Source organism: Paroedura picta, chromosome 8 (genome assembly GCF_049243985.1).
Source record: "Paroedura picta isolate Pp20150507F chromosome 8, Ppicta_v3.0, whole genome shotgun sequence".
Taxonomy (NCBI): Eukaryota; Metazoa; Chordata; class Lepidosauria; order Squamata; family Gekkonidae; genus Paroedura; species Paroedura picta.
Window position 1 is genome coordinate 57,762,480 of NC_135376.1, and position 26,839 is coordinate 57,789,318.

At 40.6% G+C, this 26,839-nt stretch overlaps 1 protein-coding gene and 1 long non-coding RNA gene across 3 annotated transcripts in view; one reads left to right on the forward strand and one right to left on the reverse strand.

Annotated features, from left to right (window-relative positions):
- Positions 1 to 13,935, forward strand: part of WDR11 (WD repeat domain 11) — a 61,121-nt gene extending 47,186 nt beyond the window's left edge. Inside the window, exons 20-29 of the mRNA XM_077349944.1 lie at positions 1,028 to 1,136; positions 2,289 to 2,351; positions 2,829 to 2,894; positions 3,505 to 3,676; positions 4,596 to 4,691; positions 4,915 to 5,080; positions 6,852 to 6,949; positions 8,395 to 8,540; positions 9,035 to 9,114; positions 9,992 to 13,935. Of these exons, the coding sequence (XP_077206059.1) occupies positions 1,028 to 1,136; positions 2,289 to 2,351; positions 2,829 to 2,894; positions 3,505 to 3,676; positions 4,596 to 4,691; positions 4,915 to 5,080; positions 6,852 to 6,949; positions 8,395 to 8,540; positions 9,035 to 9,114; positions 9,992 to 10,146 (1,151 nt within the window). The 3' untranslated portion in view covers positions 10,147 to 13,935. The remainder of the gene's footprint in view (positions 1 to 1,027; positions 1,137 to 2,288; positions 2,352 to 2,828; positions 2,895 to 3,504; positions 3,677 to 4,595; positions 4,692 to 4,914; positions 5,081 to 6,851; positions 6,950 to 8,394; positions 8,541 to 9,034; positions 9,115 to 9,991) is intronic.
- A 12,178-nt stretch (positions 13,936 to 26,113) lies between these two features.
- Positions 26,114 to 26,839, reverse strand: part of LOC143843598 (uncharacterized) — a 66,291-nt gene continuing 65,565 nt past the window's right edge. For both annotated transcript variants that reach the window (XR_013233607.1, XR_013233608.1), the window contains one exon: positions 26,114 to 26,635. This is a non-coding gene — a long non-coding RNA (uncharacterized LOC143843598). The remainder of the gene's footprint in view (positions 26,636 to 26,839) is intronic.

The window sequence follows — 26,839 nt, forward strand, 5'->3', positions numbered from 1 at the left end:
TCATTTGCTGGCTATAGAAGTTTTACCTGAACCTGCAGGAATCTGGCCTGAAATTGTAATTAATCCACTCAAACTCAGACAGGCTCTTTTAATGAGAGGCACAATTTCCTTGTCTTGATTGGAAGCAACTGGGTTGTATTACTGAGTGGCAGGTGTGTCGTGAGAGAGGATCTGACCAAACGTTGCCTCATGTTTGTAAAGACACAAGTCTAAATTTGTGCTAACTTAATTGGGTGAATCTCACCTAGCCGTCCTTTCACAATCCCTATTTGTAAACTGATTGTCAATAGGACAGGCACAGTTTTAGTGCCCAGCCTTATGGTCTGCCATTGGTAAAAAAATACTGTAATGGCTATCATTGTTGTGCATTAAAGTATAAAACCACTACGGTCTCAAAGACTGTTTGAAACCGTTATGAGCCCTACTCATTTAGCAGCAGGTTCTGCAGAATCATACAGATACAAAATAGAGATGTGTCTCTTGTGTTCTGTGAGTGAAATGCTACATATCCCCTAAGTCGGTTGAAGTTAACAAACTCACAAAACTGAAACACTCAGTAGTTTTACAAGACTAAGAGCTGAGTTTTCATGAGCGCCACTTCAGCAGAGCTCACAGAGGCAACCGATGTTTTGTGGGTTTTTCAAAATCATTTTCACACAGGGATCATTCTGTGTAACCCCCCCCCCATTAGTTCTCAACTTTGTTCTGTTCTGTTTGCAGTAATGTGTATCCTTAGGCAAGCCACTGTCTCTTAGTCTTCCAGTTGTGTGGCTCTTTTCATCAATCGAAATAAACTATATCAGACTGTATGCATAGGTGTGTGGTAAGTGGCATAGGTCTCAATATTACAGTGCGATCATAAGCAGAGTTGCAGCTTTCAAGATCTTTGGAAGTCAATGGCTGAAAAGGGTATAACTCTTTTTAGAACAGCAGTTTTCTTTATCCTTAATGCTGCTCTTTAGTTATATTCTTTGTGGATTGACCCTAATTTTTGTCTCTCTTCCATCCTCCTTCCTTTTCATTCTAGAACCTGTGTGGTGCCCATATCTCCTTGTTCCAAGAGCTTCCTTAGCTTTAAAAGCATTCTTGCTTCACCAACCTTGGAATAACAAGTATTCTCTGGATATTTCTCACATGTAAGACATCTTTTCGGTATTCTGTTCAAATTTCTGGTTTTGCAAAATTTAAACACAGATCCTAATAGTGTAAAGGTATACTAATGCCTCCAGAGATTTGGGAATCAGTCTCAAAGCAGTGTTATTTCTCACAGAATAGTTATAGCTCATCATTTAATGTGGCTAATGCTCTGTAGAGGATAGTTTTCTTTCTGTTGACATAGCACATTTATTTTTTATGACTCAACTAGGTCACAGAACACAGAACATATTTAAGTTGTCCATCGGCTGCCGCAAAAGTTTTCTGATTCTTGTCCAGCATTTTGTCTACCTAAGTGTTTTTTTATACATGATGAATAGCTGCAAGCATGTACATGGACACACTCCTTTGTGTACATGGTGCATAACTCCCCTAATTCACCTTAGGAAGAAGTGGTCTGGAGGCACTAAGAACTTACATGCAGAAATCTGGATCTGGAATACCATGTCCATATGTTTCATTAACTTGCCCAGGTGCAATTCATAACCTGAACATGACACAATGTATTTATCAATAGAAAACACTTTACTCTTATTTAAGTTTAGCTGTATTGTATAGTGCCTAAAACATTTTGAAATTGCAATAAAGCACAGAAATTCTTGAAGGAGTCTTGTGAAACCTGCAACAGCTTCCTGCATTGTTGCTACCCTTCTGGTATGTGTTGCCATGGATAAGATAGGATCACATTTAAATGCATTTGAAGGCTCAGATGGGCTTATATTGTTCTCAGAATAATGGATTTCTACAGTATCTGGGATTTCTCAGCAGTCCTTTCCCCCTTCTCTGTGAATGGAGCTAACATTGCTTTGAAAGGGAAAATATTTACATGTTTTGGAATACCTGTTCAAGGAGTTCCTTCAAACATGCCTGTTAGATTATCAGTGGCCCTCAGATTATCGGTGGCCCACACAGTTTTAATATGACATGATCGTGCACAGAGTTGTACAGTTGTACTTAATGTCTACACCCTCGTCTCACTATTTGTGCCCCATCTGAGAGTTGATTTTTTTCCAGGCCCATTTTAAAAATCTTTCAGCATAGTAGAGCATATGTGGTATACTTAAAAGCAGGGCTGGATTGCGTCATTTCTGGCTGCCTATACTTGTCTATTAAAGCTAATGTTTGCTTTGCAGAAATTATCCAGAGAATGAAAACATTAAAAATCTGCTGCAAGAACAGTTGTACTCATTGTCCAAGTGAGCACTTGTCTAAATCATATAATTATTTTTGATTAAGACTCTTTTCCTGTTAAATCAAAAGTTTGGAATTAAATATGGAAGCAATGATCTTGGGTTTTGTATTTGCCAGTTGATCTAGTCAGTTTGATAACTTTGGATATGTATAGTAAGAAAGAATGTTTAACTTGGAATTGTAACAGCCACTTGCAGTTTTGAGTTTTATATTTCAATTTTCTGTTAGTGCTCTTCCTAGCAGTCAAGGTTATATAGCAGCTGATCAATTAAGTATTGCTATAGCTGACAGGCATAATGGACTGGAACATAAATCACTTGTTGGCATAAATTTCATGTTCTTAAATATGATTTAATTTCTGCCTCAGTTCAGTTCATTCTACATTTGTGCACGCTTTCCTTCTTTAAAATCTGCAGTAACTGCATGTGTTTGAATATGCTGCTTAGTAAATTGCCAACAATACCTGACTTTTTTTTTCTTAGTGACATCAAGAAACTTTTACTTGATCCAGAGTTCACCCTCTTGCAGCGATGTCTCCTGGTTGCAAGGTACAAGACAACTTGCTGATATCAAAAATGCAATCCATGACTTGCAAATACTTGTCTCAAGCCTGAGCCTTTAACTATTTTTTCTTAAAATGTGGTTGATTTGATTACCCTTAGATTAAGATCATGGAGAATCTTGGAGTCGAAAAATCAAATCTAGCATATAAAGATATTTCTATAGTGAGAGATACGTGAGCTGATTTTGCCCCCCCCCCCCATCCTTTAGAGTTTGTGGCTAACCATAGTTGAAGAACAAGGGTCACCAGCCAGTCAATCATGACATACCAGTAGCTTTCCGGCTCCCCAGGATCTCTTTCAGATCCCAGGAAAGTTTATTGCCCTAGGAAAATCCGAAAGCATCTTCTGCTATGTCCATTGTGAGGCAGTTGGGATGAAGGCCTGGCGGAACAGCTTTGTCTTGCAGGCCTGCAGAACTGATTAAGGCCTCTGGTCTCAGAGCTCTGTCAAGGCTGTAGCAACTATGGTTTCTGTGCAATGTCCTTTTTGCAATGCAGGACAGTTTAATAAATTGCCTGCGTTATTCAGCATTTGCAGTGTTGTTGTGTTTAAGCGCATAATCATCCCCCATTAATTTAGACTTTTGCTTTCCCAGACTTTATGGGGATGAATCTGAACTGCATTTCTGGACTGTTGCTGCCCATTATTTGCATGCTTTTTCCCAGGAGAAAACAATGGCAAAAGCAGAAGACCTTTTTTCTCAAGAAAAACGGAGCAGTCCATTAGATATCTGTTATGATACGCTCTGTGAAAACTCATATTTCCAGGTACTGTAAGACACGTTCAATAACGGCTTTTCTTTTACATAAAATCTTTCCTGCTGTTATTTGAGCCTTTTGCATTGAGGAATAAAAAACATTCTACTAGTTGTTTATCATGATGTAGCCTGTTTTGTTAGGCAGTGGCATGCAAGCTCTGTTGATTTCCTAGAAATTCTCTTTCTGAATGAGACAAGATAGAGTATATTCTTAATTGCAGCCTGCTGCCAGGTCACAGCACATTCACTCAAAACAGTAAGTTGAATCATTATCCTGACCGTCTCAGAAACAGATTTGAATGTCTTGTAGAAACAAGGAGTTACTCCGGATGTCTATCTCTTAATGTATACAAAGGATAAAATTCTTGTAAATATTTTCCTTTGCATATTTTTAGTGCAAAGGAAGCCCCAGACCAGTTTCCCATATAATAATCTGAAAGATTTGAAGCACTGCAACATAACAGCACTTGGTTCCTTAGAGCCTCCAGGTGTGACCTGGGGATCAACTGGAATTACAGCTCCTCTCCAGACTAAAGACATCCCTTCCCATGAAGAACATGAATGCTTTGGCATTCTAGCCCACTGAGGTTCCTGTCCTCTCCAGGCTCCATCCCCAAATTTCCTGGAGTCTCCCAATCTGCAACCCATTTTTATTTTTTGTCTTGAGATCAATTTACACAGATTGATATGCTGAGGTATATGAAAAATAATACATTGAAAAGCTCATGTTTTTCTCTGGATTGATGTCTGTCTGTTCACCTATGGCTCTTTCACTTACCTTGAGTGATGTGACAGTGTTGCTGCATGCACTGATCTTCGAAATAACTAGGACAGGTTTTGTATGTTTATTCAGCAGCAGGTCTTATAATTGTTGCTTTATGTATGGCCATTGTCAGTTTTCATAATGATTCACATATGATTATCTGCAGAAATTCCAGCTTGAAAGAGTTAATCTTCAAGAGGTGAAGAGGTCAAACTATGATCACACCAGAAAGTGCACTGACCAGCTACTTCTCTTGGGCCAGGTCAGTGTAGCCTATCACATCTGTTTAATTTTGGATAACAAACATGGCTCAGCAAAGGCAGGGGGAGAGGGGTAAATGACCTTGACACCAGGGAAAGGGTGATTTGTTTTTCATTCCATCTTTGTTTTAAAGCTTCTTAAACTAGGCTGGTATGTTTTCTGAGCTGACAGGGTGACATGAAACAATGTAACATCATTTCTCCCCCCTCCCTCCCTTTTCCTAGACTGACAGAGCAGTGCAGCTACTTCTGGAGACAAATGCAGAGAACCCCTATTACTACTGTGATTCACTCAAGGCATGCCTAGTCACCACTGTCACTTCCTCCGGCCCTTCCCAAAGTACCATAAAATTGGTAGCGACCAACATGATTGCAAATGGAAAACTGGCAGGTGAGACTTTTGTTCTATCCCCTGAACTCGTAAGCAAGAAATGGTGGGTAACTGTGGCAGGTTTTCTTAACTGCAAGTCACCCTGAACTCAGTGAAGCCAGTCCTAAACCATATAAAGAGAATGGCAGCAAACAGCTGCTAAGAAAAAAAATCATGCTTGCCCTGTTCACGTCAGGCTAGCTTCTGAGCTCTTCTTTTAGCAGGAACAAACTTTGACCAGTGAAATCGATTGCAACTTTATTTAACTTTACTCAGTGTGTCATCTACAGTGCACAGGAGAGTGAGTAGTTAGTCTTGATATGAATCTTCCATATTCTTTGCAGAGTATAATGTGATCCATCATTCAGTTTCCATGTATGAATTCCTTGCCTCTGGGATACATCCATTTCTTTTGTGCATAAGGCTTTACGCGGGCTGGGACCTACATACCTGAGGGACTGCCTACCGCCCTATGCCCCCCGCAGGGCTCTGCGCTCTGTGAGTGAGAATCTTCTGGTTGTTCCCAGCCCTAGGGAAGCACGCCTAGCCTCAACCAGGGCCAGGGCCTTTTCGGTCCTGGCCCCACCTGGTGGAATGAGCTCCCGGGAGAGCTGCGGGCCCTGCGGGCCCTTTCAACGTTCCGCAGGGCCTGCAAGACGGAGCTCTTCCACCAGGTCTGTGGTTGAGGCTGGGGCTGCTATGGTACATTGACTGTTCTCCCCCGGGCTTCTTCTTGGACACCGTTGACCTTCTCCTCCACCCGCCTTTTTTTAGGAAGGGGGGTAGGAAGGGGATCTTATTATTGTGCCGCCATGCTGTGACATTTTAAAGTCTTTTAATGGGAGTTTTAATGGGGTTTTAAGACACTGTAATCCGCCACGAGCCATTTGGGAGTGGCGGGAAATAAATCGAAATAATAATGATAATGATAATGATGATGATGATAATAATAATAATGAGTTTCCTGCATGTGTGTAGTGCTTGAAATGTCAGGACCTATGTTTGTAACATTTCCATTCCATTTAAGAGGCTTTCAGACAATATGAACTTAAATACATTGCAAAAATATGAAAATACAGTGTTGAAGCTCAAATACAAAATCAACCCCCCCCCCCAAACTTTAAGTATCATTGTGATCCCCAAACTCTACATGGACTGGCAGATAAAACAGCAAAGCCAAAATTATTAGTCATTCTCCAATGAGAGAGAGCCAGTTTGGTGTAGTCGTTAGGAGTGCGGACTTCTAATCTAGCATGTCAGGTTCGATTCTGCACTCTCCCACATGCAGCCAGCTGGGTGACCTTGAGCTCGCCACGGCACTGATAAAACTGTTCTGACCGAGCAGTGATATCAGGGCTCTCTCAGCCTCACCCACCCCACAGGGTGTCTGTTGTGGGGAGAGGAATGGAAAGGCGACTGTAAGCCACTTTGAGCCTCCTTCAGGTAGGGAAAAGCGGCATATAAGAACCAACTCTTTTTCTTCAAAATGTGTCAACCAATATGCAATTCCACCATATATGGAAGAAAGACCCTAGTGTTTCATAACATTTCCTGCATTTGCCATCAGAAGCTTTGGATTTTAAGTGCTTTTTATGTCTCAGAATTATGTTGTCAGGCTAAAGCTGCTATATGGGACTGATATTTGCCTGCATACATAAAAATAAATATATGGCCATGAAAGGAGAGAAATAATATTAAAGAATTACTTGATTTAATTAAATGTGTTTTATTTCGAAAGTTTCAATGGTGCATTGGTCTCTTTGCAATTAAGCTTAATTGATTTATTTTTCAGAGGGGGTTCAGTTGCTGTGTTTAATAGATAAAGCCGCCGATGCCTGTCGTTACCTGCAAACCTACGGTGAATGGAATCGAGCAGCGTGGCTTGCAAAAGTAGGCAATGTTCTCAGTTAGATTTACACTTTATACACATATGCTACTTCTTGATAATTACTTGTATATGCCAGGTAAGCTAGAACAATAAAAAGGTGGAAACATATATAGTTCATTTAGAGCACTGGGCAAAAGTTCAGGACATTAAAATGTTTTATGCAGGGTGAGAATACACCACCATAAATTATAAACCAGCATTCTCGCTTCATGTGCTTGCTGCTTGTGAAAATTAGCTACTTAGGTGTCAAGATATTTCCTAACAGAGGGTTTGCTGTCCCTTATAGAACTAACCAGTCGTGGGTAATTGTCACAGACCGTTTTGGGGGGGAGAAAGCATATTTACAGATCAGACTCATGCTTTGTTTTAGTTTCTCCCCCCCCCCCCCAAAAAAAAATCTGGCCTGCCTTTTCGCCTCATTTTTATCCTTCCATTAACACACACACACCCCACTCCAAGTTCGGGATGCCACTCTACTCTTGCTCTGTCTTGTACTGGTTAATGCAAGCGTAGACCTTCCTGACTTGCTGTCATTTGTTTCATCCTGGACCACTCTCTGTGCTTCACTGGAAGCACAAGCTACCGGTATGTTCTTACGAAGACTTGGTGAAGTTTGTTATGGAAGTTTTAGGTTTGCAAAAAAAGCAGTTTTTTTTTTAATCCAGTTTTTGCATTTCAATGCCACAGGTCTGATCTCTAACAGTGTGCCACCTTATGGTGAATCAGTGTCACGCAGGCCCAAAACACATTTCAACAAACGTGGGCAGACACCCAAGTTTGGAGAAATATCCTCAAACTAAGAAGAGTGTGTGTGCGTGTGCCAGGGAGGGGAGGGGTGTTAACTAAAACCATAACCAAGAACAGTTAATTGCAACTGCAGACAATGGTTCTCACAATGCAAGGTAATTTGGGAAGAGGCACAGAAGCACATTGTTGCCCCACATCCACCAAGGCCAAACACTGGAGTTGTGTGCTCTGGGCCAACCAAGTTGATGGCAGTGCCTGAAGCAATCAGGGAAGGAGGAGCAGAAGCCTCTTTCTCCTCTGGGACAGCAGAGCTGTGGGTGGGTAAAAGAGTAGGGATTACTGCTCTTCCCACACTGCATGAGGTGATGGGCCAAGGGAGCTACTGCAGGTTGCAGATAGCGCTCCATCTGAGTAGGCTGGAAAATGGCAAGCCCACAGAACAAGGTGAGTGTAAGGATGGGTTGTCCCCTCCCCCCCAGAGTCTCATGGGTCCCCATTTGTATCTCTGAAATTCCAAATAAATAGAATTCTTCCTCATTGTTTTCTGGATATTTTTTAAAACATGAACTTTTGACCAAAGGAATTGCCTGGTACACACTGAAAACAGTGTGCCACAGAAAATGAATTCTGGTAGCTTACTGCCTGCATTGGATGATCTAATTTAGGCTGCCAAAGATCAAGTATTTCCCATCTTTCCTAGGTTCGCCTGAACTCAGAGGAATGTGCTGATGTTTTGAAGCGTTGGGTCGACCATCTTTGTTCCCCACAAATTAATCAGAAATCCAAGGCCATCCTTGTTCTCCTTTCCCTGGGTTGCTTCATAAGAGTGACAGAGATGCTGCACAGGTAAACGGAGGCTTTTTCACAGCTGATCTCCCTTTTATGGACTTGATTACAAAATATCAGCTCTTTCTGTGTAGATGGAGACTCTGAGCTTCAAACAGATATCACAGTTTTGAAAGAAGCAGCAGGGAAATATGGAAACTAAAGAAGAGAAGCAGTGAGGAGAATTGTACAGCAATAACACTTTTAAATTCTTTTTGGAATTATGCTTTCTTCTTTTTGCAGTTCTTTCCTGCAAAAGAAAGTCACTGCTATTTCCACTATGGTCTCACTACTGTTATTACTTGTGGAGGGAGCCAGTGCTAATTATTGCGCTGCACATTCTTGCTCAGAACTAGGAGGCTGAATCCCTGGCCCCTTTAAAGCTTGGTGTCAAAGACCCCTTTGCGTGATCTGCATTTTTGTGGCAACTCTGTCAAGAGGCTTTGCTGGAGAGTGAACAGGAAGCCCTTGAAGCTGCCTTTATCATCATAACTGTTTGTTCTCTTCTTCAACAGCATGAGGTATTTCGACAGGGCTGCATTATTTGTGGAAGCCTGTCTTCAGTATGGTACCATTGAAGTCAACGAAGACGCAAATATCCTTTTATGAGAGTATGCTCCAAGTCCCAGTCGCTTTCTGTGTCAATAGGAAAGCCAGCGGCAGTTTGGAGGTTTATGCAATATGTCCATCCTTAATTGTTAAGTCTAAATAGGAAAGGATGCAAGAGAAAAGAAGCATTGTTAAGAAGAAGAGAGTGACACTTTCAGAGAAAGTTAATTGAAGCAGAGGATCTAATGGATGAGCAATCCAGCAGGGGGAGATAGCTGTGCTTTGCATGTTATATAAACAGCATGCACTCATATTTACTTAGTTGGTTATGAAATTTAGAGCCCATCTTTCTACCCAGTTTCCCCAAGATGGCTAACAATTTAAAGGCACACATTATAAAACACCACATAAAAACAAAATCAAAAGTAAAATACACTTATGAAAACAGATAGCCAGCAATTAAAATGTGGGACCAAAGAAGCAAACAAAAAAAGTGAACACACTGATAGAAGACAGTGGGTTATAAGCAGACAGATGAACCTCCTAGGAAAGGGAGTTACATAATTTTGATGCCATGACCGAGAAGCCAAGCTTTCAGGTTGCCACCTAACTTCAGAAAGTAGGGCACCCAAAGCAGGACCTTTGAAGATGAATGTAGTGATCAGGCAAGTTTGTATGGGATTGTGCATGTGTGCGATGCTGGATTCAAATCATATAGAGCTTTAATGATTTAGTTGGGCTCAGAAACGAACTGGAAGCTAGTGTAGATTGACGAAACCTGGAGTGATGTAGTCCCTATGACCCAGTCTTCATAGTAATACTAGTTTTCTTACTTTAATCTTGTCTGGAAGACGAGTAGTAAAGAGATCTAGTGCTTCTTGTCTCCATCAATTGAGTTATATATTTCTTAATCCTGATTTTACAAAAACTAATCCATGCAGTGTTTGCAGATTATGCCAGAAGCTTGAAGACTCTGAGTTTTTTCCAGGCTGCAACGTTGTTTGCCTCAAAAGCGGGGGCAGCTGGGGAAGATTTGCTGAGTGAACTCCAACAGCTTAAAAAAGGACTTACAGAGTGACAACCCTAAATGAACCGCTAAAAACTGATTTTGTCTCTCAGACTAAGTCATCAATGCAGTAATTCTTTACAGATCATAAGGGGGGATTTCTTCAGTGAAACGAGTGTCCGTGGTCACAATAGAAGTTCTAAATACAGAACATCATGTGTGAAGACTTGTCTTTCACACTTGGTGCGTATAGCATGGTTGATGTTAAGCAAAGGTCTCTGTTTCACTTGGATTAAAACTTCAAAATGAGAAGGCAAACAAATGCTCCTGTAAGATGTTTCGGGAAATTTGTGAAAAACCATAGAGCTGGAACCTGTCCAAGATACTTTGCTGCCTCAGGCAAATCATTTGCTAGGGGTTTTGGGCCAGGAGGTGAGATGTGTGACCCAAAACCCCTAGCAAATGATGCAGCTGAAGTGAGGACAAAACTTTCAGATGATACGAATTCTGGAAAATGGGACAGTTTAGGATTTAATACTCCTTCGAGGTCTTGCTTAAGAGTATTGCTGCTGCCCCAAGCAACCATTTTGGATTGTATGTATACTCAGTACTAGAGTTGGCACTGAGCCTTTAGTCACAGCTATGCCAATAGCAAGAAAACAACTGGATCTCTGCATTTTTTGATCCAAACTCTGGTCTCTGATTATAGTTCTAGGAAACTGTGCATCCCTTGGGGTAACCAACTGGAATCCTAAGAGAACTCCCAAAGGTTGGGAACAAGGGAGCCGTGCAAACCATGAGCTTGTCTTGCCAAGTGTTGGGAGCTCTCAGTCTGACTGAGGTTAAACAGACCTGGGTGGAATATATATATATATAATCTTGACTTAAAGTCTCTCTTTAATAGCATGGCCAGTTTACATCCTTCCCTTTTTTTCATTCTATGTTTTTGCATTTTCTATGGGACCCCCTAGAAGCAGAACTTCTTTGTTCTCAAGCATTTGTAAATAAGTAGCTTTGTTCCCTGGGTTACATTATTGATCAGTTAACAGTGTGATCGGTTGCTGCGGCACAGATGTGTCTTTCAGTCACAGTACTGAGGAACTATATCACACTTAACAGGAAGTGCTGCTTTGGAACAGCATTGAAATAATGAAGAACTGAGCCAACAGGAGAAGAACAAAGTGCTTATGAGAAAAAAAGAAGTCTTTTGCTTGCATTTTCAAAGACGGCTCTGGGAGCTGGATAATCGATTCTCAGCGAAGTGTAATGTGCATTGGACTGTGAACTCATTTAGCTGTCTTTAAAAACCTCTTCAGGCTTTGTACCATATGGGTTAGTTCATAGGATCAGTACACCAAGCAATCTTTATATACATCCCCTGTCATTTAATCAGCAGGGTGTGATTTCAAGAGCTCAAGGGACCAGAGCTTGAGAAGAGTCTTATCCCTGTGTTGCTGATTTCCTGAAATGCACTCTTGCAGTGGTTCAGCACTTCGGTGCTTTAAAGTTTCTTGTGGATAATGACTGTTGAATGAACGTCTCACCTTCCGTTGCAAATGATAGTTGCTAATGGGGTGGCCTGAGTAAAATAACAGGCCTAGCACTTATTGCTTCAGCACTAAAGGTAATTAAAGAAATACTGAAATCATCCCTGGCAATTATAACTTTAAAGAGGACTGCTTGCGATTCTCTTATGCTATTGGACGCATTTGCATCTCTAGCATATGATAATCTGGTAAAAATACTACTCCAACTACTTTCTTCAGCAGCCAAAACCCGCTCCATGTCTTTCAATAGAAATAGTTATGTACACATTGTTCTGTGCATACAGGTCGGATGCCTTCACTGCAAATTAGTGAGCAGGTACCCTCATTAGTAACACTGCTGTATCAGCAGGCACTTCTGTATCAGTTTGGAAAAGGATAACTGGGTTGAAAAGTGTTGTATTTTTGTTCAATGCGGAATTCCCCCCTTCCTCTCTTTTGTGTACAGGGCCATGTTTTCTGTTTTGGAAACGTGAGCTGAAAATACACATGTGAAGTGTAATCTTGTATGTGAAATGTAGTTGATCCTTAGTATTAATGCTGCTTATCCAGTATTCATTTAACTCTGATTTGAAGGACGACCATTTTTAGATGTCCTTCAAAAGCTCCCCCGTACCCTTCTTTCTGTATGTCTGTCTTTCAGCATCTTAAACTGTCTGCCCTTTTTTCTGCTGTTTTGCTCACTCTCCATCCAGGAGACATTTGTCATCTTTGGAAAGCTTAATTCCACATCTCTCAGATGTTTATGATGTACAGTTTCTTAAAGATACAGAGCAGTGTCCCCCATGTGAGCCCATTTCTTTCCATTTTACCCAAATAGCACCTTTAACGGGAGGGAAAGGACACAGGCGTTTTCATTACATAATGATCTGTATATGAATAGAAGACAAATCAAAAAAGGGGGAGGTATACTAAAAGTACAGAACATAAGTAGGAGCACATTCCAGTGTACCAAGAAATCCAAGAACAATACAAAAAAATAACAGTTTTTAGTGATAACGTGTAATTAACAAAATCTTATTTACAGAAGCAGTAGTCACATAGAAGTGGTGAAACTAGTGAGCCAGATGACAACGGGCTGGTTGCTAACCAGAAAATATTATGAACAAGGAGTCACAGGCAACCCAAACCTCAAACATTCAAAATTTCTTTGTGCTGGATTGGAGCCTTCAATGTTTCATGATACTTGTATTAACATTGAAGGTTCCCTTCCAGCATAAATAAATTTTGACTGTTGGAGGCTTGGTTTGCCCATTCACAATGACTTTGACCACAATTTTGAATTCATCTAACCGCAACAGCAGGCGTCTTGTGAAAGCAACAAACTGCAAAACAGGGTCAGCATCCAGACCTTATCAACGATTCATCACTCTCTGTTTTCATCACTTCTGTATGACTACAGCTTCTGTATATATAAGAAATATTTTGTTAATTACAGGTTATCAGTAAAAACTTATTTTTCGAATCCTTGGATTTCTGGGTACATTTGGACATGGTCCCACTGCTGTTCTTTATGAATAGAAGACCTCATTGTTTATACAAAGCCGGAACTGCTTTAATTAGAACACCTTTGAATTTTTTTCTTAAAACATATTATGTATCAAAATGTGTATTTTTCCACATTTTCTTTTCTAGTGCCTAACTTACTGAGATAGGGAATTCATGGCTACTTTTGAACCGCAACTCTCTAGCAAGAGATTCAATAAAGCTGAAGATCATTGGCAACCATGGAAACCTAATGCATATTTAGGTCCTTGTCAAAGACTATATAAATTTAGGATTGAACAACTATCGATAAAACTGGCCTTTATACTTTTAATAAAGAATAAATTAAGTAAATTAAGTACGTTACTAATATTACTTATGTTAATCATGTTAATTGAGTAGAGCATTAATTCTCAGTAGGTTCCAGCAGTGCTTCTCTTACAGTATTTGCAGACTGCTACTAGCAGTCTTCAGTGATACAGTTGTGCAGTTTTCTCCCTAGAAATTGAATTCAGGATGTGTTTTCAGGTTTTAATTTCTTAATTTGGAAATGAGTGATATTGAGGGAAGCCTTACTTTTACTAGTTGTATTTCTGTGTATGTTTTAGAGTCCAGTCCTACACATGTTTAGTGAGAACTAGGTCTTGCTGAGCAGAATGGAACTTACTACTCAAATAAATGTGTGTGGGATTACAGTGTTAGAGTATGTATATTTTGCACAGCATGGGAGTGATTTCCATTGATCTCTTGTATAAAGATGAATGACTCATTATAAAGATGCTTTTTTATTAAATCACAGACAGGTTATTAAAATTAGCTTTTAAAACTTAAATTTCTTGTGATTTCATTCCATAAATACTGTATCTACATGATTTTAATACATATAATGGACATTTAGCATGTATATACATTAGAGGCATTCATAGCAATTACATTTTAAATTCTGAATTGGTTAATTCTGATTCTGCCCAGGTAAGCACCATAGTGATTTTCATTTAAGATTGTGGAGAGGTTCAGAATGAAATGAATTTGATATCATGTTATATTTATTAATTCATGGCATAAATGTTTTTATATCAGGCTATGATTGCTTTTGCTCTTTAGTTACTGGCTAATTTTCTTTGCCCTGACCTGGATAGCCCAGGCTAACACAATCTTGTCACAAATTGGGAGCTATGGAAGGTCAGTCTTCTTTAGAAGAAGAAAAAGAGTCGGGTTTTATATGCTGCTTTTCTCTACCCAAAGGAGTCTCAAATCCTTCCCTTTCCTCTCCCCACAACAGACACCTATGAGGTGAGGCTGAGATTACTGCTCAGTCAGAACAGCTTTATGACAGCCGTGAGAAGCCCAAGGCCACCCAGCTGGCTGCATGTGAAGGAGGAGCAGGGAATAAACCCAGCTTGCCAGAATAGAAGCTGTCGGTCTTAACCACTACACCAAGCTGACTCTTTAGTATTTGAATGGGAGACCCCCCCCCCAAGGAAATCCGGGATCACAATGCAGAGGCAGGCAACGGCAACACCTTTAAATGTTTCTTGCATGGAAAACCGCATGGGGCCACTATCAGCTCTCACAGTGGCAAAAACAAAACATTTCTGTGGTGTCCTACAATGAGAAATGTTTTTGATAAATGCTCATACCAAGCAAGTAAGAGTCTATTTGGGAAAGGGCTGCTGGAGTCTTGGTACAGAGGAAACTTTAGGAAGGTCAAGCAGTTTACAGTTGGGAATTAAGAAGTGGCATCCTCAAACTCACAAACTAAGGCACAAAGGTAGCTAACTGTAAGAAGGAGAGATTTAGGCTACATAACAAGAATCTGAAGAAAAATAAAAGTGGAAGTCCTGAAAGATGGAGGAGGCAGTAAGAAGAAGCTGAATGACTACTTAAGGTTCCCCAAATAATACAAGCAGAGCTGGAGCAGGATGAATATAGTAGGGCCTCATATAAGCAGCCATGGAACAGGCTCATTTTCTACTTTGTGCAAGATGCCAGTGAATTATTCTTGCATTATGAACAAGAGATTTTAGCACCTAGTCTTATAGTCCATTATCTAGTCTAGACTATTCTTTCTCCATAGCCTTTCTAAAACAATCTACATCGTATTCCTTTTAATTTCATATAAAATATGCCAGTGTTAGGCACTAATAATGATCAAGTAAACCGAGTAACACGTTATCAACATGAATACATTCCTTCTGGCCAAAACCACTAGCATCACATGAGAACAATTATCTGTCCATCGGTGCTTTTGTTTGAGGGTATGGATGTAAACAAGATTATTGCTTTACTAAAAAATTAATGGAATATTTCAGAGACTGCCAGACTAATTTATCGATGCAAAAATAATGATAGTTCAAGCAAGAATTAAATTTCTTAACAAAGTCTACTTGAGAAGAGATGTCAAATACTTCATTTCCCAGGTGAGAGAGAAAATAACTGAAACTCAGCTAACAGCTTGTATATATCGGCAGTTCACTTAAACTGAAAGCAAAAAAGAAGCTAAGCAAGTGGAGACTAAAATGCAATTACAAAAACTAAAATCTGAAAAGTGTAAAGTATACCACAAGTATGAAATTAATAAGGAATGTTTAAGAAACAAGTGGAGTTTGAGGAATTTTAGAGGACAGGAAGGCCTGGAGAATCATTGTCCATGGAGTCGTGATGGGTCGGACACAACTTCGCACCTAACAACAACAAGAAACAAACTTTGTTGTGTGACCAGAAAAAAATTGATAAGTATGTGATGGACTGCCCCAACCTAGATAGCCCATGCTAACCTGATCTCATTAGAACTCAGGAGCTAAACAGGGTCAGTATTTGGATGGGGACCCCCGCCCCAGGAATACTGAGGATGCTACACAGAGGGTGGAAATGGCAAACTACCTCAGAACTCTCCTGCTTTGAAAATCCGTATGAAATCACCATAAATTGGCTGTGACTAGATGGCAAATAAAGGACTAAAAATTAAATCCACACACCCCTTCATTTATTCTCAAACATTGACAGTGCACTTTCTGCCCCTTTTCCATTTGACCTTCTGAACATCCAACAGTTATTGTTTCACTTAGGGTAGATCTGTGCTGTACATCTAAAATACTATGGACAGTTTAGTATTTTCTGTAAAGATCCCAGTCTTTTTAGAGAACTATAATTTCTGTGATTGCTTGCATAGAGGAGCCAATAGAACCATTTTTTTAATGTAGATATGCCCTAAAAGTCTGTTGCTTTCACACTTTAACTACTTTGGAATCTTATCTTTTGCTGCCCCTGGTGATCTTTAAGCAGTATTGCTGGAAGAAAAATCCTATTAGCAATTCAATTATCAAGATAAACTAAGACATTCAACAATAGACTGGCACTATTCAAGCTTTTGTGTATTAAACATTTTACACAAATATACCATGCAGTAGAATGTGTGAATATTCTCTTGTAGATTATTTTACCTGCAAGAAAAAGAGCATTATAGTGCTATGGAAGTAGTGTTTCATGAAAGGATGCTGGCCACAGCTTAAATCTTATCAATTTCATTTATTTCTTTGTCAAAGGGGGAATTTATCAGTTAAGCCAGAATAATATTCTTTTCTTTACTATCAGTATAAAAAAAGAAACATGATGGGATGAACAAAGGAAAGAGAATGAAATCTAACATTCCAGTATCGATCATGCTGTTGTGTTAGGCTATGTTCAGATGGGATGAAATGGAAGATCCAGAAATTAAATTGTAAAATTCTGGGAACAGGAAAGTGTAGTGAATTATTGAACTTCACAGAATAATGTGATGGCACTGCAGGAAACAAAACTCCAGCCGAGTTAACAGAGTTACTAAGAAAATATAAACTTCCAGAACATTTGTAATCTACTGGGAATGAAAAAATGTCACACCCCTTTTACTGTCCTGGGTAAGTATCATTAGAAACTTTAATGATCTTTTTCAATATTTGAATAAAACAAGTCAAACTAATAGTCTAGAAGAAAAAAATCTTCCTGCCCTATCTGAAATCTTGACAAGCAGGGGAACAAATCAAGTTTTGAAGAAGGATGAGCTCTGATTGGTCTTTATTCACCTTTCAAATGAGTGACTATCACAGAATCTGTTCTTTTGTAGATCAGAATTATTGCAGCAGTAATCTGTAAAAATTGTATTAACTATTCCATTTGTAGATGCCTTCTACCAAAGAAGTTTATCTACAAATGGAATAGCTAATATGAGTCTTGGGCAGTAGAAAGGATCAAGAGTCCAGTAGCACTTTAAAGATGAACAAAATTGGTGACAGAGTGTGAGCTCAAGTCTTCAAAGCAGTGATTCACAAAAGCTTATACTCTACCAGACATTATGATAGTTTTAAGGTCCTACTGTGGTGATTGGATCTTATTGAAGTGGACACCATCCAGAACATTGTATGGTTGAGGGAGACAATGCGGGATCCGAGATTGTGGTGGCACCTGTGTGCCAGGTATTGCCAGGAGTTGGACACAACTACATGGCTGACAACAACAACTAGGTGCTACTGCACACTTGTTCTTTTCTAGTGCTACAGGAAAACATGGCTACCTATCTTGATGAATTTTCAGTGGAAGCCTTACCCTAATATTTCAGTTATATTGTGGCTGCTCTCAGTCCACATAAAGGTAAATGTAAAGGTATCCCCTGTGCAAGCACCGGGTCATGTCTGACCCTTGGGGTGACGCCCTCTAGCGTTTTCATGGCAGACTCAATACGGGGTGGTTTGCCAGTGCCTTCCCCAGTCATTACCGTTTATCCCCCAGCAAGCTGGGTACTCATTTTATTGACCTCGGAAGGATGGAAGATTGAGTCAACCCTGAGCCGGCTGCTGGGATTGAACTCCCAGCCTCATGGGCAAAGCTTTCAGACTGCTGCCTTACCACTCTGTGCCACAAAAGGCTCATACCTCAGTCCACATAGGGTTACCTTTACCTCAGTCCACATACAGGACCCCAACTGTAGCTTAATAGCTGCATAAAGGAAGGGGGTAGAAGAAGTGGGCCCTTGGGCTTCCAAAATGGAGCATTCAAATTCTTAGTAATGGTAATGGAACTGGCCAAAGAAAAAGACTGGCTTACTTCATCAGATCTGGCTGGTATGTGACACTTAAAACAATGAAGTTGGTGACAATAAAAGAAAGTAAGATCACCCTTTGATTAGGAGAAGGAAAGGTGGGTCATTTAAACTCAGGACACAAGAAAAAACTCCTTTTATTCTGCTCTTAGAACAAGAAGAAAAAGAGTTGGTTCTTATATGTCACTTTTCTCTATCAGAAGGAATCACAAAGCGGCTTACAATTGTCTTCCCTTTTCTCTCCCCACAAAAGACACCCCGTAAGGTAGGTGAGACTAAGAGAGCCCTGATATTATTGCTTGGTCAGTGCCATGGTGAACCCAAGGTCACCCAGCTGGCTGCAAGTGGAGAATTGGAGAATCAAACCTAGCTTGCCAGATTAGAAGCCGGTGCTCCTAACCACTACACCAAGCTGGCTCTTAGAAGCCCAAACCATGATGGAATAAGCTTTTATCTAGGGTTACCATCTTGTTTACGCAAGCAGGACAATGGAGGGAACACTGAACTATGAGAACTAAAGGAATGATGAATTTTAAACTACTGCAACTGCAAGTAAAGCTAGACTGCCTAATTAAGAAAGGCCCTGATAGGAAAAAAATAACTTCATGTTGGTTCCCTTGCTCATCCCAAGATTTAACAGAACATGTGTGATATTTTATTGATTTATTAAACTTCCTTATGTTTTGAATAATTTAAGTCTAGTCTCTAAAAACATGCCATTTGTATTTGGTCTTGCTGGTAGCCGAATATACAGATATATCACCCCCACAATTGCCTGTAAGGAAGAAAATTAGAGGTGCAACAACTGGGCAGAGCCTATAAACATCAGTGTAGGTTCAGAGTGCTACAGAAATGACTACATTTAGCAGGAGTTGCTTTCAGAGTCAGGGAGATTAGGAGTGGGTTTGATTCCCTGCTTCCTCACATGAAGCCATCTGGGTGACCTTGGGCTCACCACAGCACTGATAAATCTGTTCTGACTGAGCAGTAATATCAGGGCTCTCTCAGCCTCACCCACCTCACAGGGTGTCTGTTGTGGGGAGAGGAAGGGGAAGGCGACTGTAAGCCACTTTGAGACTCCTTTGGGTAGAGAAAAGCAACATATAAGGACCAACTCTTCTTCATTGGTGGCATTGAATGGGTACTAGTTTGTTTCTGGTACCCCTGGAGAGGGAGGGGGAATGTTGCAGCACCCAGTGGACACGTGGGATTGTTGTTTGAGTTTCCAGTTTCATTGTGTCTAATGAGAAGAAATAAGGGGGACTTGTCTTTTCCTTTGGACCATTATCTATTTATTTACTTAACTGAAATCTGAAATCTCAATGGCAAACTGGCAGAATCAGTTTTGACAGATGTGTTTAAAGCCTTGTAAAGCTTTAAGAGCCTCTTTTAAGAGCCTCTTGTGGCGCAGAGTGGAAAGGCAGCCGTCTGAAAGCTTTGCCCATGAGGCTGGGAGTTCAATCCCAGCAGCCGGCTCAAGGTCGACTCAGCCTTCCATCCTTCCGAGGTCGGTAAAATGAGTACCCAGCTTGCTGGGGGGTAAACAGTAATGACTGGGGAAGGCACTGGCAAACCACCCCGTATTGAGTCTGCCATGAAAACGCTAGAGGGCGTCACCCCAAGGGTCAGACATGACTCGGTGCTTGCACAGGGGATACCTTTACCTTTACCTTTAAAGCTTTAAGAAATCAAGCTTCTTGGGATGGAAAATTAACTTCAGGGTAGGAAAGCATTAAAATTGTTCTCCAGAGTTCTGGCATGCTGCCAGTGGAGGGATGCATAACTCCAGCTGCAACAGGTGGGGAGGGGGGAGTGTGTGTGTGTGTGTGTTTCTGAGAGGGAGGGGGAGGGACCAGGAAGTAGAGGTAGGTGGGAGAGGAAAGAGGGGAGGAATGTGTGTGTGTGTATGTGTTTGTGTGTGTATGAGAGAGAGGGAGGGAGGGGGCCAGGACCATAGAGTCCCACAGCAGGTATGTGTTCTACATTTCCTGTGATAGTTGGACTCTCATTCAGTTTTCTATATTCAGCATCAAGGAAATCTTACATGTTGGCAAATGACTTTGTTCCGGCTATTGTAGAACTGGGATGTTATATATAAAACAAAAGGAATTTGGCAATCTATTTAAAAAGAAAGTTGAGTAACTTTTCTCCATTGCAGTTTCTGAATCAATCTCAAAGGAGCTCCACACAGAGCACATTGCAGTAATCTAACTTGGATATGATCGTAACATGGATCACTGTGCCGAACAGTTAAAGGTTGGGTTTTAAAGTGTTAGCTGTGCTAAATAAGCATTTAAAATAAAATTATTTTACAAAGTTCTTATCACTCCCCCTTCTGAGGGCTCAAGATGGACCATTACAAGTCCTCGTAACAGGCTGAAAGGACTTTAAGTGGCTGAAGTTTACAGATGGTCATCACAGTTCTTGCAGTGCAGTATTTGACGTTTTTGCTTGTGAAAGTCTACAAAGCACCATGAATGTTGACAATACTGTATTATCAAGAACATTTATCTGTAAGGTTATATCTGTTTGGAGTTAAAAATGTAAGCCTGAGCTAAACCATTTCAGCAGGAGAAACTAGAGTGCACATGATGAGAAGCACATTTCTTCCCAAATAGTGGCACAGGTATTTTTGCGCCCTTCTCCCTCAGAAAACTGGAGGCACTGTACTTTGGGGGTGGTAAAATAAGAATGTCTGCCCTGCAATGCAGTTAATGAGGGGGCAGAGAACAGAAGACTGTTTTAAGTTGTTCACTCAGCGTTCTGCATACTTTTCTGCTGAAGAGTTCCCCACTCTTCACTCTCTGTGACAGCAATGTGGGATTAGCCAGTAACTTTGGGGCCAAGCAGGAGATGTTTTATTGCCTGCTTCCTAGTTGTTGTTGTGGGGCTGGGTTTTATAAATAGGTCTTATCCTGAGAGAATTAGTGAACTCCTCAGTGGTGTTGGAAGGATTTGTGTGAGTAAGGTATTTGTTGCTTGGTGTAGTGGGTAGGAGTGGTGGCTTCTAATCTGGTGTTCAGGGTTTGATTCCCCATTCCTCCACATACAGCCAGATGGGTTACCTTGGTCTAGTCCCAGTCATGTTAGAGTTGTTCTCACAGAGCAGTTCTGTCACAGTTCTATCAGCCCCACCAACATCACAGGGTGTTGATTGTGGGGAGAGAAAGGGGAGGCAATGGAAAGCTACTTTGAGACTCCTTTGGGCAGTGAAAAGTGGGTTATAGAAACCAACTCTTCTTCTTTGGATCTAGCTCAAAGATTTTATTATCATTTATTTTCTTTTGTGTGATGTCTTTTAGCCTTAATTCAATTTAAATTTCCATTTGTATTTCACCCTTCACTAGCAGTGGATCACAACATGATTCATATAGTCAAAAGCTTTAGCTCATAAACAGGTCAAATCCTTCGACCGATAAAATAAACAAAGCCTTTTTCACAAAAAGTTATCACTTCACAGGCATTTGTACATGCCTAATCCAGCAGAGAGCAGCAGAGAGCAGAGAATATAAAGAAATCTTTAATGATTTCAGGGAGTAGTGCTCACGGTGTAGAACAAAAGCAAGTAATTAAACTCCTTTCATTGAGAATCTTCTTCTCTCACTCACCATGTTTTGAACTATGTCACAGCTCCAAGGCTGCAACTGTGCAGAACAGCAAGCAATTTTTCCTGATATGCATTGCTTTGACAGGAATATGCTTTGACAGGATATGCTTTGACAGGAAAAGAACCAACTTGATGTTTACCTATTTTCACTTCTTAAAATAAAACGGGGAAGGAAACCAAGTAGATGATAGAAGAGGCTAAAGATTAAAACTGGGAAAGTAATCCACAGTGGAAATTGAATTAAACTGATCAAATTTATTATTATTATTATCCTTGGCTTCAAAAAACTATGTATTGGGTTGCCAATTCCAGCTTGGGAAATTCCTGAAGATTTAGAAATGGAGGCTTGGGAGAGAAACACAGGAGAGATGTGATTCTATAGTCCTCCCTCTGAAGCAGCCATTTTTCTCCACAGAAATTAATCCTTGTAGTGTGGAGATTAGTTGCAGCTCTGGGAAATTTTCAGGCCCTATTTGAAGGCTGGCAACTCTACTGTGAAGGGAACTAGCTTTAATTTGTTCCCATGTCAAACAATGGGTGAAAACGTGAATAAAATGAAATGCCAAAATTGATCTCTGATGTGTCAAAATTATTTTCTGAGAGGTTATGTATACCTGTACTGAGAAAAAAAGGGCTAAAGAATGTTAAATATTCTAATGTTTGTGAGCAGGGTCAAATTAAAATTAAGCACTTTAAAGGCCTACTGATTTCAGTGGGAAAGATTTAAGAGTATGCTTAACTCTGACTAGGGCTAACAGAATACTTATTGAAGCAAGATTTGTGCCCTATATACTTTCTATTACCAGCTCGTTAGGAAAAATAATCCCTGTTAATCTTAGCCAGTTAATACTCTGTCATCCATGAATCCTCTCTGAATGATGGAAGCATGGGTACTAGGGATAGGCATCAACCAGCTCACAAACAACCAGCTCCTTTTTAAGAGAAGGAATGCATGAATGTATCTTGAGCCCTCCTAGGCTTATACTCGAGTGAGAGTCCCACTTACCTGTTATTATGGATATTGTGGTAAAGTTAGGTGTCTCAGCTAAAATTTGGGTCGGCTTATGCTCGAGTATATACGGTACTTTTTCTAAATAAACAAATGGGAATACATCCATGTGAAACTTTCACATGACATGTTACTGTACATAGTATAGGTGAACATACATACCTTCTCCTTCACTAATGAGTGGCCACGGACTTACCGTGGCTGCAATTGGTGCCGCGGGAGCGTCAGAAGAGGAGCGACGCTGGGGTGCCTCTCTGGCTCGGCTGCGGCTCCCGTATCACGTGGAGGGGGCAGATCGCGGCCTATATAAGGCCTCACACACGGCCGCTCTGCCTCTCCGCGATCATCAGCCGGAACAGCTACCCTCCCTCCTTCCCTTTTTTGAGTATGTGTTTTATGGTTATATAAATATCGCAGCTGCGGTTTAACCCAGGTAAGGAGCCTGTTGGCAGGGAGGCCCGTTTGCATACGGGACCCCCTGGGGGAGGGGGTCTCATTAAAGAGACCGGCCACAAGAAGGGCGTGGCCTACCCGGCTGGGAGGCCAGGGGCCCGTGGCCAGGCGGCTGGGAAGCCCAATGGAGGCGGACGCCCGTTAGATCCCAATACGTCGCCTCCCACATAACTTGGGCCATGATGCAGCGCGATCTGTCCTCCCAGCTGGAATGTGGACAGGGACCCCGAGCATCATCGCTAGTGACAGCTAAGCAGCCAGACGGCGGAGGGGTCAGGCTTCCTTACCCGGGCATGTTTTGGGCCAACCCTCCATTGAGGGTGGCAATAAAAGGCTGCGGCCAGTATTTAATGCCAAAGAAAGTGTTGTGTCCTCTTTTGAGAATTCTCTACCTTTGTCATATGAACAAGTGCTTTGTCATATGAACAACTGTTTAAAAGACACAGTATACCCAAAATGTACACTTATTTCAGATCATTAAAATCAATGCATTTTGTATTAAAATCCTGTCAAAAAATAATGAAGCTCTTCAAAACACAAAAATACAGACAATGAAGATATCCAAGTATTCCAAGACTCAGAGACAGTGATTTTTCCTCCCAGGTTCTGCTTTCAAGAGCAACCTGTTTCGAAATAATTTGACCTGGGCTTGAAGAAAATGTGGTCTTGAAATGTGTATTACTCAGATCAGTTTACACATCTTACCCAAACAAGAAAGTAAGTATTGAAAATTTATGGCAGGAAAGACATGGTGTGTCAGAGAGTTTTCAGAAACACATATCTATCCATAAACTTGCTTATACATGCACAGTTTTATTTTCTTTGCTTCTGGTGAACAGCGAATTGTTGCTGCATTGACTGATTACAGACTTAGACCTTTTCAATAAGCTATGGCAAGGTAAGAGCATAAGTGACCTCGGGTGAAAGACAGCAGTTATTGCTGGGAGATATATTTGTTCAATAAATCATCATTTCAACAGCCAAGTTGCTTCAGTTGCCAGCACTTACATCACCTGCTAACTATGTTGCTTTGAGAGCTGTTGTTGAGGAGAAATCAAAATGTTATTTCTGCTCCTCCTCCTCCTCCTCCTCCTCCTCCTCCTCCTCCTCCTCCTCCTCTGTCAATTTACTAAGGTAGCATATAATTTAAAGTCTCAATTAAAACTTGTTTTGAACCCATGTAGAGAAGCACAGGATATTGGGACTCAACAGCACCCTAAAGATTCCACCATAAAGCCATTTGGGAACTGTATTTCGCATGCAGTTTACATTAAGATTTTTTTTCACTCAGTGGAGTGCTTCATATTTCCATCAAAGTAGAACCCAAGCCACATCATCTTTTTGAAAAATCTCCAAAATTGCTTTGGAAATGTAAAAATCAGAAACACATTTAAAAATTGAACTAAAGCAGGAAAACAAAAATATTTTTAGTCCAAAATATGAGACAATTTGAACACTGGTGACATTTGACTTAAAATACTACACAGTCAACAAAGTTAAAGTTAAAATTAGAAGGGTTTGAGCTATCATAGCTAAAAGCTTTATAGAACTTTGGGCTTCCTGGATACCATAAAATCCAGTAGGAACTAAGATTTATGTGGGGTCCATGTTAGTTCTTTGAAGTATTGCAGTGATATGTCAGCTTCCTGCAATACAGTCCAATCAACAGAAACTTCATTAAAGATTTACGTCAGGAGTTCAACACCCCCTATTCACTGACTGTAGCATCCATTCCAGAGGTACATTGGGCTATTCTCTGGCCATTCTGTCCCAATTTACAAAGTCTGGTGCCTATATTCAAGATTCTGGAGACCTGATGGCAAAGCCCCCAATCACTGAGCAATGTAAACACGCAAGTGTAGCCAAGCACAGACTACTGGGATTCAGATTAGCAGGGATGTGGAAATACAACCAGAAGCTATGTGTTTTATAACTTCAAAAATATATATTTGGACTTCATTCTCAGAATACTGGCTCCTTAAAAAGGGAAGTGTTAGGATTCATGGCACCAGCCCAGCTCATGAATTCTTAGCGTGTAGGAGCAATTTTCAGTGGGAGCGGAAAGTGTTCTGAATGTGTTCAGAGATACCTTTCTTTATTACATGTTCATATCTCTTCTTTTTAAGGAAAGGATCTGGCAACAGATGGGACATAATGGTGCTGAGGGCCTTAAATAGCTACATTTCATTTGTGCTACATCATAACATAATTATGATGATCAACAAGATAATCATGAAAGCCTGTGTACTAAAAATGCTTTAGACATGGTAAAAACAAAACATCACTCATTCCCTGCTTCATCAGCGCAATAGAGAAAGACAAAGAAAAGACTTGAATTCGTGGTAGAATTTATATAGCAGGGTACCTTTAGAGCTATAGGAGCATACATGTTTGTTGGGTGAGGAGGACAGAATACCTGGAAGTGTTATCAAAATACAATGTTGTCCTAATATTTATACAGTTGTTGTATAAATAGACCCCTGTCCTTCTGTTCCTTCTCAAACACTTTGGGGGTCATACACTTATCACCACAGACCTTGTTGCTTAAAAATCCTAAAGCAACACAAGATGGCAGTGTTTCAAAGCACTTCTTCTGAGTCAGTGTGTGTAGGAGGCAATCTTTCAAGGTGTTCTGGAATGCCTGCGTCAGAATACTGTGTTGTCCTAAAAGGCAATGAACTGAGGTGCAGTCTAGCTTGAACACTACGATGTGCATAAATGGAGCATTGCCACAGTGTGCTGGTAATGTATTCGTGTTGACAGCTGTACTAAACTGCAATTAATCCTGGTCAAATGGATCCAGTTTGTGCAGATTAATATATCTCAAAGCACTCTTGGAAAAAGCTTTCGTTGAGTTTTGTGTATGATTCAGATATGGCCCATCCTGATGTCCATGTCCATAATATTAATGAATGCTATGAGTGGAAAATTAACCATCAAATAAGAGTGCCATTAACTGGCACCCTTAATAGATGTTTCAGTTGTAAAAGCACTGAATGTAATTATTTTAAAGCCCTGTTTTTGTTCCAAGCCATTGCTTTGTCTTATGCCCCAGATGCTTTATTTTACTTTGGACCACATGCTATCCTGAAGGCACCAGACCAAACCACAACATGTAAAGCAAATCATAAAATATGAAACACACTATCTAAATGTGCCCAAAGAATATTTATTCTCTGTGACTAAATGCCAACTAAAATAAAAGGGCTGTGTATTACTTTGGTGAATCTTCAAGGCCATGCTTCAGTTGAAGAGCAGCCATTTAGAAATCACTCTACAAGCATTTCTCATCCAAACGGTTTCTCTGCAAAAGTCCCTTGCTTATTCTCATCAGAGCCTTTCCAGTCAACGGTGCATCATGTCGGTTCGGAGATAATGTCCATAGCCTGTGATAATGACAGTTCAAAGTGATACTTATTTAAATTCTTACATTCCAGCCCTCAACAGTCTGGTACAGATTCCTTCCCATACGTTGGAGCACCATAAAGTGAGGGAGAGTGAATATGAGAGAGCCAGCTTGGTATAGTAGTTAAAAGCAGTGGCTTGTCACTTGCAGAGCTGAGTTCAATTCCCCACTCCTCCACATGCAG